A 12,548-nucleotide genomic window follows, 5' to 3' on the forward strand; every position below is an offset into this window, starting at 1 on the left:
GATACGACTACCACAAGTGACGAGCAACCCTTGGCCAACCACCAATTCTGAGGATTACCATCATATTGAATCTACCAAATGCAGAGCCCAGAGGCTACCAGAAGTATCTTGATCGTTGAAAAGGTTGACTATTATCCAAGGAAGAGTTCCAATGGATCAACCTTGATCCATATGACTACTTTTATTCAACAGGGTCAAATTCTTCAAGCTGGGGAGAGATGATAGAGATCAAATCAAAACACACAACAAAAGAAACAAGGGCGAAACAGTCATTTTTAGGATGTTTAAGGGCAAAAGAACCAATCCCAAGCTTTCGTTTGGAAGTTCGAATAAGATATGGCCCTACTTGAGAGTTAGAAGATGAATGGAGTATAAATTGAGTCACTTTAGTTGTTAGGGGAATTTTAGTCCATTCACATTTTTAAGTCACTTGAGTTAGTTTGATAATAAAGAGGGGGCCCATCGATTCCCACAACATGTTAACCAGAGAGGATCTTATTTTCATAGAGATGGGGGTTGGGCTCTTATTTTAATGCTTTTTTGAAGTGGGAACTTCGTAGAGTTTAGGTTATAAGTTAAGAGAGCACACATGTGTCTTAAGTCGTAGGGAAGTTTCTAGAATCGAGTGGGGACATCTATATGTATCGTAAGGCTTGTGCAAAGAACCCCTTGCTTGTGCTTTTGGATGAAAAGAACCCCTTGCTTGTGCAACATTTGGAAGAGAACTCTCTGCATCGATCTTGGCATGATGCCTTGATCAAACCCAGAGGCGTGAAGCCCTAGAAGACCTTGGTGTGATGCCATGGTAAACTATCCTCTATCTCTCCTACTAAAGGTATTTCTCAATCTTTCTCTTAATTTTTTATTATTATCAACTTGGATTCTTCTCTGTTTATGCTTTTTAAGATTCGAAAGTTCTCGTGGGCTACTGTATTTTTAATTTGAAATTACGGAAAGGTAGAAAAACATTGTCAAAACCCTAGATTGATTGGATTTGAGTGGAATTCCACTCCATTGAAAATATCAAAATCAAATTTTCCCATTAGTGTTGCATCAGTCCCATTCAGCACCTGATCTAAATCCACTCCAAAGTTGGTTGAGTATGCAGGTTCAAGTGGTTTCTTCACGCTTAGAAAGCTTTAATATAGAAATTTACAGGAATTAACAGAGCTTTTCAAGTTCTTCATTGAGGTTTTCGGAATAAAAAACGAGCTATCCTCTTGAGTCAAGCTTGGCAAGTTTTTCAGCCCAATTGATCAAAAAATTTACACGTTACCCAAAGTAACTCTAAACAAGAACATTTGTGATACCTTCCATCCGATATGCGCTGCCCGCTACTAATTGCTGAAGTTTCTGAATAATGATTTAGAGTGCTGTCAGTATCATCCAAGAGTCTAACTTGTAGGCTTGAATCAGAATTAATTGCAGAACCTGCTTGACTTTGGGTGGAACCAAGTGTCCTTCCCCTCCCAGGAAATCTGGTATCTTGAGCTGACTACAAATTATAAAAATTATCAGGACACAATGAGATTATATTCCACGTTTACAATTTTGAGCCTAAGTATTTTAGTCTCATTAATGATTAAACACCCAATACTAAAGGACTTCAACAAAATCATGGAACAGCAGCAAATATACAAGGAAAAGATCAAAACAAGTTTACATAAGATCACCAAGAGTTTAAAATATAATTTTGAATTTCACAGAACTAACATAACATGAACCTGCATTGACTATAATACCACCCTTTTCCTACTTATCAATAAAAGAAGATTCAAGGTCGCATTCCAATATTTCCTACATTCCCTTATTAAGAAGACAAAAGATGAAGAGGACCCAATTTAATCTTAACCTTCACAAATAATTTCTGGAGCCTTTATGACTGGCATTATCGAGAAGGGATCATTAATAGAAAGGTCTCACAACCTGCTAAGTGTAGCATGGCTATTTTGCATATAATAGGAACTTCACATGATTTTGTGATTAGTTACTATACAAAACAGTAAAAACTGAACTTTTATATGGTCTGATATTGTCTAATAGAAAACAGTATGATAAACTTGTACTATAGAAAAAAGTTAAAAACTAACATTGTCTGATATTAGTTTTCCATTGGAAGTAAAACATTTAAAACCATGAGAAATCATAGATAGGATATTTTATTTCAATCAACCAACCTGACAAAATGTCAAACAAGTTTATCATACTATGCAATCACTAGGCATGCAAACCGTATCCATGTGAGATATGTTTAGACTAAATTCCATATTTCTAAATAAATGACATAATCCTCTTAGCAATATGGTGTTGAATGTTAACCACTAGCCACAAGAATTTCAACCTTCCATTTGTAGATCATTAATTGGAGAACTACCAACATTTCAATTTTTTGGACTATGAGTTTGTTGAAGAATAAAGGTTTGACGGTGGAGCCCATCTTGTGTATTGTTGCAAGGTGAAGGTGTTTATTTCTGTTTGTCGTGAGTTCTTAGCACAGAGGGTATTTTTGTAACTTCTCATTTTCCCTATAACTTAAATCGCTTAAATTGAGCTTGTGACAAGAGTGAGTGGGGCCCATTTACAAATTTTGAGTTTCTCCAGCAATGAACAAAAGTGCAGTTAGTGGGTTTGGTTTTCTCCAGCCACATTAACACTTCTCAATTTCTTCCTTTTTTTTGAATGGTAACACTTCTCCCTTTCTTCATCTCTGTCCTTTTTTCTTTCTTGATCTCTCGTTCTTTTTATTTTGACCATTCAACTTTGATTTATATCAAGGTATCAGAGTGATTTCCAATTTAAAATCTTATCGAAACCCTCCAAAAAAATTTCATGGAGGCTTCTAGGCTTTGCAGATGAAGAACAGCAACTTAATGTGATTCATCTTTTGAAGGTAGTTATTCTGTATTTTTTCTTTCTCCTTGAAGAATGATTTAAAGCTATTATTATAAGTTGAATAATAACGGACAAGGGAAAGTCTAACCAGAAATTATCTCAACTATGGGAAGTAGTCACAATGACCATGATGATCACCACAGTCAGACTCAATGGGAGAAATTATCTTGAATGGGATCAGTTGACCAGAATGTTTATCGATCATAATGTTTATCGGAAGCCAGAAAAATTGATTTATATAATAACGGATAAACCAAAAGAGCCGAAAGGAGATTATCCATCCCAGTCAGATTGGGAAAGTGAGAATCTTATTGTAATCGATAAGATCAAATATTAGTCGCAATTTTTTATTTCTCTAGAGAACACCTAAAATATGGGAGGCCTCCACCAAAACCTACTTCTAGCGAGATGATGACAACTCATATTTATCAGCTGCGTAGTGAGAGTATAACGATGCTGTAACGACCCGGATTTTTGGACATCAGTAATATAAATGAAAAAGACTAGACACTCCAATTACTCGGCACGGTCTTCCTCAAATCATGTCCAAATCGCGAAATCTTGGGCCCGTTGGATCGAAAAACCCATATAATGAGACCAAAATCAAGTCAAACGGACAAGATTTGAGCCCTCAAAATTAAGCTACAATTAAAATGACGAAAATAAGAGTAAAAATAGAATAATATTTCCCGCCTACTTTTTCTCACGGTCATATCTCGTCTCCTATTGGTCGAAATCTCTCCCAGATTTTTTTGTCAATTAAAGCTATATAATAAATCAAATTAAACACAAATGAAATACGGCCATTGATTTCCATCCCATCCGCTAATTAGATAATTAAGGCATGATCGACGCTCGGATGATACGATCTTGCTTCTATTCGAGCCTGATCAAAGATCTAAGGGGCCCAATGGTTGATCCGAAGGTCCGAAAGGCTCATATTTCAATTCTAATTCATGCGACCATCGATCAAGAAGGATCTAGAGACAAGATTTATTAACAATTAAATACTTAACAGACCCTCGTAGGGTCGGTCTTTACATTCTACCTCCTTAAAAGGAATTTCGTCCACGAAATTCAACTATTATCTTTTTATCAGGGTCTTCAAACAATTATGATTTTACCTATAGTTAACACGATATACAGAGCATAACTTGTTCTCTTATCAGAGTATCAGATCAAAAGGTAAAATTAAGATGTGATCATAAAACTACATAAAGTTTGACATCTACGAACATAAAGTTTCATGAATCCACATAAAACTATAGGGTTTTAAATGAATAATACGCTATTTTTTTGAATGGTAAAATGAATAATACACTATGTACCTATTTTATTATATATTATTATGTATGGGTTCAACATCAATAATTTCATTGAACTGAACATCCTATCTACCCTTCATATGACATACCCATCCTCACAACTTACCGGGTTTCTTGAAAACCAAAACGTCGCTTTCTTTCCAACGCGGGGTCTTATAATCCACCCCCCTTGGGGTCCAACGTCCTCGTTGGCACAGCATACTGCAGGAGAAACACTCTGAGTCCATGCGAGACGACTAAATTGTCCTTGGAGACTGCAACAAAATTTCTTGGTTTCTACCAACATAACTCGCTCCCATATCGAACTAGGCGTCCCCGTTGCATGTGAGTCCCCCATGCAGTTCTTTTACAACACAACTAAATCATGTGCTCACAAGGCGTCCCCGGCCCTAGGGGTGGTTATTTGGTTTAAACCAAACTGAAATTTGGTAACCGAAATAATTTCAGTTACCAAATTTCGGTAACCGAAACCGAACCGAACTGAATAACCTAATTGTGGGAGAAAAAGAGGAAAAAAAATCAAAATCTCGGTTTGGATCGGAGGGCTAGGATCATCCGATCGAAATGATTTTTGAGCACAACCTAATTAAGTTGTGATCAATCAAATGGACGGTTTTCATCATCCTACGGAGTGCACATATAGCACTTTTTTTTTGGAAAAAAATGGTTTTCATCTATAATTTCGGTTATTCGGTTAACCGAATTTATTTATTTTTTTTGAGAAAACCGAAACCGAATTTCCAAAAAAACAAAAAAAACCGAACCGAACCGAACCGACCAATTCGGTTCGGTTATTCGGTTTCAAGTTTTAACCGAATAATGCTCACCCCTACCCGGCCCACACGAATCTATGATGCCAATCCTATGTGCGCCTTGCCTAGTATTATTTATCTCTCAACTTTGCTAAAAAAAAACCCTAAGGACCTATAGCCTAAGCTCTGATACCAACTGTAACGACCCGGATTTTTGGACATCAGTAATATAAATGAAAAAGACTAGACACTCCAATGACTCGGCACGCTCTTCCTCAAATCGTGTCTAAATCGCGAAATCTTGGGCCCGTTGGATAGGTGATCGAAAAACCCATCTAATGAGATCAAAATCAAGTCAAGCGGATAAGATTTGAGACCTCAAAATTAAGCTACAATTAAAATGACGAAAATAAGAGTAAAAATAGAATAATATTTCCCGCCTACTTTTTCTCACGGTCATATCTCGTCTCCTATTGGTCGAAATCTCTCCCAGATTTTTTTGTCAATTAAAGCTATATAATAAATCAAATTAAATACAGATGAAATACGGCCATTGATTTTCATCCCATCAGCTAATTAGATAATTAAGGCATGATCGACGCTCGGATGATACGATCTTGCTTCTATTCGAGCCTGATCAAAGATCCAAGGGGCCCAATGGTTGATTCAACGGTCCGAAAAGCTCCGATTTCAATTCTAATTCATGCGACCATCGATTAAGAAGGATCTACAGACAAGATTTATTAACAATTAAATACCTAACGACCCTCATAGGGTCGGTCTTTACAGATGCGGCAAGGGGATCTATCTGTTGAGGAGGTTTTCAGTGTTTCTAGACAAAAGTGGTAGGAGTTAGATTATTATCAGCCCTTAATTGTATCTCCTGAAGACTTTATTAAACAGATTGGACAATGAAGACTGTTCAAAATTTTGGCCTGCCTTAATTCTGAACTTGAACTTCGAAGGGTTTAGATTTTGGCAAAGGAATCTTTCCCCCCTCCAGAGTCTGTTTATAACTATGTTAGGGAGGATGCTAGTAGGCATGCAACTTTTATGGATGCTGGTTCAGTTAGTTATGAGCATTCAGTACTTGCAACAAATTACAGAGTTAAAGTGGCTATAAATTTTAAGAAAACGGCTAGAATCGACCAGTAATTCCTGCAACTGACCGAAATAAGCTTAAATGCATCCATGGTGGTAACTTCTATTGGGATCTGAACCCTCATCTTTGCCCAAAAAATCTGGAGCAAAGAAATTCCAGTGATAATGTCGCGCTTCAGTTGGTGGTGGTGGTCGGTGGGTGGGTGGGATCTAGAGAAGGTTAATTGATGCATCTCTTTCATCTAGTTCATTGTATCTTAACAGTGGTGGTCAAGTATTTGCTTTTTCCCAAGGTTTAGACAAGGAGATCCAATAGCCCATATCCTTTTCACACTAGTTGTCAAATCAATCGATTGCATAGAAGTTGAATCTTTGAATGGGATTGCAGTTGTTCTAGGAGGCTCAAATGTGTCCCATCTGCAATATGTCGTTGACACTATTGTTATCATTGATGCCTCTAAGGATCAGACAACAAATATCAATATCTTGCTCACTTCCATTGAAGTAAAGACGGTCCATAGAATTAAGTTTTGTTTTGTGGTGTTAACGTTGATGACCATTGCATGAACATTTTGGCCTCAACCATTGGCTGTGAGATGGCTTAGTTTCGATAAAGTAATTGGGTCTTCTTTTGAGGGAGGGTGCTTTGAACCCTCATGATTGGGACTCCCTTGTGGAAAGGATCAAAATCAAACTGGAAAATTGTAAAGGGACGCACATTTCTCTCCCTGAGACTTCTTCAGGCTATTCTCAAATATTCCCACGTATTTCTTGTCTTTGTACATGATTTACTTCCCTATGACAAATAACATTAATAAAATGGAGGAATTAATCCTCTTCAGATTGATGAATCCTCTTCAAGAAAGTCCACCTGATGAACATGTGATAGGTTTGTCCTCCTAAGAAGCCCAGTGGTTTAGCCATTTAGGAATCAAAAGTGTGAGGAACCAGAATTTGTCACTATTGACCAAGTTGTGTTAGAGATTGTACAACCATATTGATGACTTTTAAGTGTCTATTATCATAACCAAATACCAAGTTCTGAATAGCTGTCTTTGCTTAGATGAATGGAATTATGTCTTATGAGGGATCACATAACTGGAATGGAATGCTTGGAAATACAAGGCCACCTCCTTTAAAAGATTGAGAATCAAAATTACAGAAAACAGATCACACACACACACACAAACAACTCTGTGGTTAGTAAAGAAGTAAATTTAAGTTATAGTTAAACAGGTTCTGAACGTGAATAAAATGTAATTGCACTTTTTTTTGAATGATTAAAATGTGATTGGACAAACACATATAAATGCTTTTAAAAAGACTTTAAAAGAGGTATTTTGCAAAATTATTTTAGTCTTTAGGCCCATGGATTCTAAAACTAGGGAACACAAACTGTTACAAAATATATGCACTTCATATGAATGCCATTAGAAAAAATATCCAAGAAATGTTTCTCAGTTATTACATACAATGGTAACTCTATACCTGATCACGTGTTGTTTCCCTTTGTGGCATCCATGATGAAAGATTTCTCCACATATTTCCAGAAATCAAACCACTAAATAAGGACAGCATCGCCAAATTAGGTCATATGTAGAGGGGCATAAAAGTTATAAAAGCAAATATTACCTTGATTGTGTGCTTGTACTTGAGTGTGTAGGTAGGTAACCGGATGGGCTTGCTCCACTGCACATAATATATCTAGGTCGCCTCACACATGCTGACTGCAAAATCATTAACATTCAAGCCTTCATTCCGACTCGAGGACAATGATAATTCTAAATAAGTGTATAAATAGGCAGGTTGGTCTCATTCACACAAGAATTGGATTGTATCTACGTATAGACAAAACTTGCAGAAGTCATAAAATCACATCGGAATATCAAATATTCATATATTACTATATTCTCGAGATGCAGTTGGAAGTAATTTAGTAGACATAAAGAAAATGTTTAATATCAAAATCAATATAGAAACTTACTAGAAATGAGGAGCTCTCTATGGCAGAATAGAAAGATGATCCAGCTAGGAGGAAGTTGAACAATCCATAGGTGTCTGAGAAATAAAGATACAGACTAATAAGTATTTTGTGTGTTTTTCAAGCAAAACATGTCACATAAAGAAAGTGAAATTGGCAACAAGAGAGATAGAGAAGAAAATGGAATGAAATGGAAGAACAGACATGCAAACCCAGACAAGATGCCACACAGGTGTCCAAGTAATGAAACGTTGGGCATCAGAAGCTGGAATACTATTAATAAGATCAAGGCATACCTGAAATAAATATAATAAAGTCAAGATCTCCCAAACAATAGCTACCTAATTAAATCTAAGACAACATGAACTGAAATGAACCCAGTGGCTGGTATTCCTACGCATATATCTATGCAATTCCATATCATTTTTTCCTATTTTAAACAGTTCCAGTATTTTCATAAAAGACAAACTGACATGGTGAGTCCCTAATTTTAAGGGTAGCAATACAAGCCACTTTAAATTCAAAATCATTTCACTAAGCGTATAATGCATATACCATTTGGCAGGAACATTGAAGAGTCCAAACACACTGCAGGAAAAGAAAATGCACATCAGTAGAAGATGATGGTACCGTGACATAGAAATTAAATGATAATGTCATTAATAATACTATGGGGAGATCTTGGACATCCTGTGTGGGATGAAGTGCTACTTTTCTCACATTCGAGGGAGGGCAGCACTCTGGCTGACCCATATAGATTGTAATTTTGTTTCGTTTAGTTTTCCTTTTGTTCTCCTTTTTCTTGTGTGAGTGCCTTCGCTAGCTTGCCTTTTTCGCTTTTAACAATAGTTCACTTGCTCAAAAAGCATCATATTTAAATACCATTGCATTTTTGTCGTAGGAATTTGAACTCAAAATAAAAGGGTTGAGATGAAGAGTTTAGTAATCAAGTGTCTAGAAACAAAAACAGAGAAGACTACATAATCAAGTGTCGCTAGATGCGTGTGAGTGATAACAGTTTTTATGAAAAAACATGAAGTGAAATAATGATAAAACAAAACCAACCTATCTTTCAAAGAAATAAAACACAACCAACCTTCTTGATTGAGCTCCACTTAAACTTGTCTCTATGACAATCATAGAAAATATGATTCCTGAGAAGCCAATGGCACACTCATCCATGAGATACTGGTAAGTGTGTAAGGGGTTATGGGCCACCAGTAACGCGATAAGGAGATGAAAAATGGCATTGCTTGTAGCCAACAGAAACATCACATGCACGTAGCGAAGAGATCCCATGATTCTCTCCAACTCAGAACCCAAAGGTACAAGAGCCAACATATTAAACAGAACATGCAACAATGAACCATGGAAAAGAATGGATGTATAGATCCTGTAAACTGAAAGAGACAAACAGAAAAGAGTCAGAGATTAAAAGAATGAAATAAAATTAAATGATCGGGATAAAGAACAGATACCAATAGGAATTACCGAATTAGAATATGATTCAACTATAATATCAGATGTGGCAAAACATTCAAATGTAAGATTTTAAAGAACACAGATAACTGAGAATCAATTTGGCTATTCAACCCTCCAAAAGTCATTGTACAATATAGTTGGTCAGATATACTGATGGGTGCCTCAACATCTAATGTACCACAGATGGGTGACTCAACATCTAATGTACCAAAAATTACATCTTGAATTTCTCTGATGGATGTGTACAAACAATGCAATTGTGCGGGCGGGCCAACAATGCAGATTCCAAAATCAGGAACTAAACATACAACATTATGGGACATTAAATAAAGGGAGATGATATTTTCACTCCCCCTGTATTACGCATGCACTCCCCTTATAACGTGATTTGACGTGAAAAGTGGGCAACTTTAATGCTTTTTGACGTCAAATCAAGTTACAAGGGGGGTGCATGCGTAATGCAAGGGGGGTGAAAATATCATCGCCCTAAATAAAATTAGAAATATATAATTTAGATTTGCAGGCACAGGTTTCAACAGGTTCCTCAATCTCCAAATTGTCAATGCTACGAAGTCAATTATGTTTTGGTGACTTTTACTTTTGCAGCCAGGAGGGCACATTTCGGCACTTGGGCATTCCATTCTTGCGGACACGTTACAAAAACACTGTTGCATGGAAAGATGTTGTTTCTATCCCCAGCTGTATAAGAAATTTACTCTATTTTACTTATTAGAAAGACATAGATGATATTAGTGGAAAAATAACCAAAATATGCTGTTTTCCCACCATATGTTTGAAGCTTAAATGAATGAATAAATTAAAAAATATCATGTTCCTAACATGCAACACACAGACGTCCACACTCATCCGACCTTTCAGAATTACTAGAATTTGTTGAAACATATTCTAGAATGTTATGGTATGCATCCCTATTCCTGTTTCCAAACTAAAAAGGAATTTTCCAAGACTTCCGGCTGTTTTAACTTGAAGGATAGATATTTCACAACTAGTTAAGGTATCTCATGTTAGTCAAAAGGAAACGACAAGTACTAGAGCCAATTGTGTGTGTGTGTGTGTGTGTGTGTGTTTTGTATGTACAGAATCAATTACAATAAGGGTATATCTCGAGAGGATTTTACACTTTTCCTAGTCTTCCTAGTTAACCTAGCAAAAACAGGATATCAGGTCATTCACAAAAAAAAAAAAAAAAAAGATCACCAGATTTAAAGCAAACTAACACACAAAAAACAAGAATAAAATCTACAACTACCAATAGGCTATAATGAGGAACACGTGAAAGGAAAACATCATAAGGAAGAACCGATTACAGTCAACCACAAAGAATGCTATATTCTATTACATGCGAAAGAAATAAAAACAAATCACCAGTTCTAGAAAGAACAAGAATAAGATTCGCAACCATCAATGGGCTATAATGGATAATAAATTAAAAGGAAAACAACATGTATTAGGAGGAACAAATTCAAGTCATGAATAAAGCTAACGATTTCTACCAAAAAAAAACTCCGGAAATCTAACAAGTAACCACTCCTTTGAAATACAAATTTTTTATTCCCGGCCCCTTGTTAGTTGGGACTTGGGAGAAGGACGCGTCTGCATCCTTTAGAAGTAAGCACTAGCGATCACATAGCATAATTTAGAGGTATAAAGGCCATGATACTCAACCAACTCACACAGGCTAACATAGCAATTAGTCCACAAATGAAGCATACCTTGAAACCGTGAAATCACCATGGATGGTAAAAAGCATATTTCAACAAACGAGTCATATCCGGCCAACAGACACACCAAGTAAATAACCCCGCAAACAATGACCACCCCAGAAGTTATGAATGGAACAGCTCCCCACCATTGGCTCACTCTAGTAGGCAATCCTGCCTACATAGTCATGAAAAAGCGAAAGATAGTTTATATTAGTAAATTAAGAGCATTTAGCAATGAAAGAGACAATGCAATTCCAATATATCTTGGAAACTCAAATAAACACCTATACTCCATTCCAAAAATAAAGGTTACTGATATTTGCACTACGATGTTTTGATAATTTGTTGGAGTGGGTCCCTCCCATTTGGGAGTGCCGACCACTCTTGCGGTGATAAGAGAAGGTGTGATAAATTAATGGGTGGGTGTGTATATTATAATTGTATAAATATGTTGACATGTGTGGTTGTAATTGATGATAAGAAGCTTTTGTTGAAAAAATGGGAGGATGGTGCATACGGCTTGAATTCGGCGCCGAATCCCACTGCGGCGCCCGCACGCACGAATCCCCTTTAGCACCTATAAATATGGGCAGAGGCAGAGAAATGAAAGCAAAAAACTCAGCAAACACAAGTGCAATCACAGGAGAAGGCATTGACACGAGCAGTGCTGTGTGTGTGTGTGTGTGAGAAAGAGAGAGAGAGAGAAACACAGTTCACTGATGGCTGTGTAACCCGGCGAAATCCGAGAGAAAATAGTTAGATCCAGTGTGTGAGGGGGAATTAGCTACTCATAGCCATACACTCAACTCAACTCAACTCAACAAAGCCTTTGTCCCAAGCTAGTTGGGGACGGCTAAATGAATCCTTTAGAGAAAAAAAAAATTCATGAAGAAGGTAAAAGGAATCTACCCGGCTCTAATCCTGGTTCTAGTTGGGTTCTTTTACGTGGATCATTTTCTTCCATTCTATCCTATCCAAGGTTATGTTCTCTGTTATGTTCCTAGATATCAAGTCTGTCCTCACTGTTTCTACCCATGTTATTTTCGGTCTACCCCTACCTCTGTTTACTCCCTCAATTTGGCACGAGTCACCTCTTCTCACCGGAGCATCCAAAGGCCTACGTTGGATATGTTCAAACCATCTTAAGATGTGCTCTCTCATCTTCTCCTCGATTGGAGCCACCCCCACCTTTTTACGAATGTCTTCATTTTTAATTCTATCTAACCTTGTGTGGCCGCACATCCATCTAAACATTCGCATCTCCGCTACACTCATCTTATGCACATGCTGG

The 12,548-nt window shown here is 37.0% G+C and overlaps 1 protein-coding gene across 5 annotated transcripts in view; it reads right to left on the reverse strand.

Moving 5' to 3' along the window:
• The window catches only part of RBL15 (RHOMBOID-like protein 15), a 29,527-nt gene that overhangs the window by 8,776 nt on the left and 8,203 nt on the right, over positions 1 to 12,548 (reverse strand). For 2 of the 5 annotated variants that reach the window (XM_077369749.1, XM_077369748.1), the window contains 9 exons: positions 11,775 to 11,834; positions 11,267 to 11,432; positions 9,148 to 9,451; positions 8,607 to 8,639; positions 8,256 to 8,347; positions 8,055 to 8,128; positions 7,703 to 7,797; positions 7,559 to 7,631; positions 1,311 to 1,495 (listed from right to left, as the gene is read on the reverse strand). In XM_077369749.1, coding sequence (XP_077225864.1) covers positions 1,311 to 1,495; positions 7,559 to 7,631; positions 7,703 to 7,797; positions 8,055 to 8,128; positions 8,256 to 8,347; positions 8,607 to 8,639; positions 9,148 to 9,451; positions 11,267 to 11,432; positions 11,775 to 11,834 — 1,082 coding nt within the window. The remainder of the gene's footprint in view (positions 1 to 1,310; positions 1,496 to 7,558; positions 7,632 to 7,702; positions 7,798 to 8,054; positions 8,129 to 8,255; positions 8,348 to 8,606; positions 8,640 to 9,147; positions 9,452 to 11,266; positions 11,433 to 11,774; positions 11,835 to 12,548) is intronic. The other 3 variants (XM_077369750.1, XM_077369751.1, XM_077369752.1) reach the window with 2 other exon arrangements.

This window comes from Tasmannia lanceolata, unplaced genomic scaffold, assembly GCF_043159265.1.
Source record: "Tasmannia lanceolata isolate RefF3 unplaced genomic scaffold, GAP_Taslan_0.1 ptg000029l, whole genome shotgun sequence".
Taxonomy (NCBI): Eukaryota; Viridiplantae; Streptophyta; class Magnoliopsida; order Canellales; family Winteraceae; genus Tasmannia; species Tasmannia lanceolata.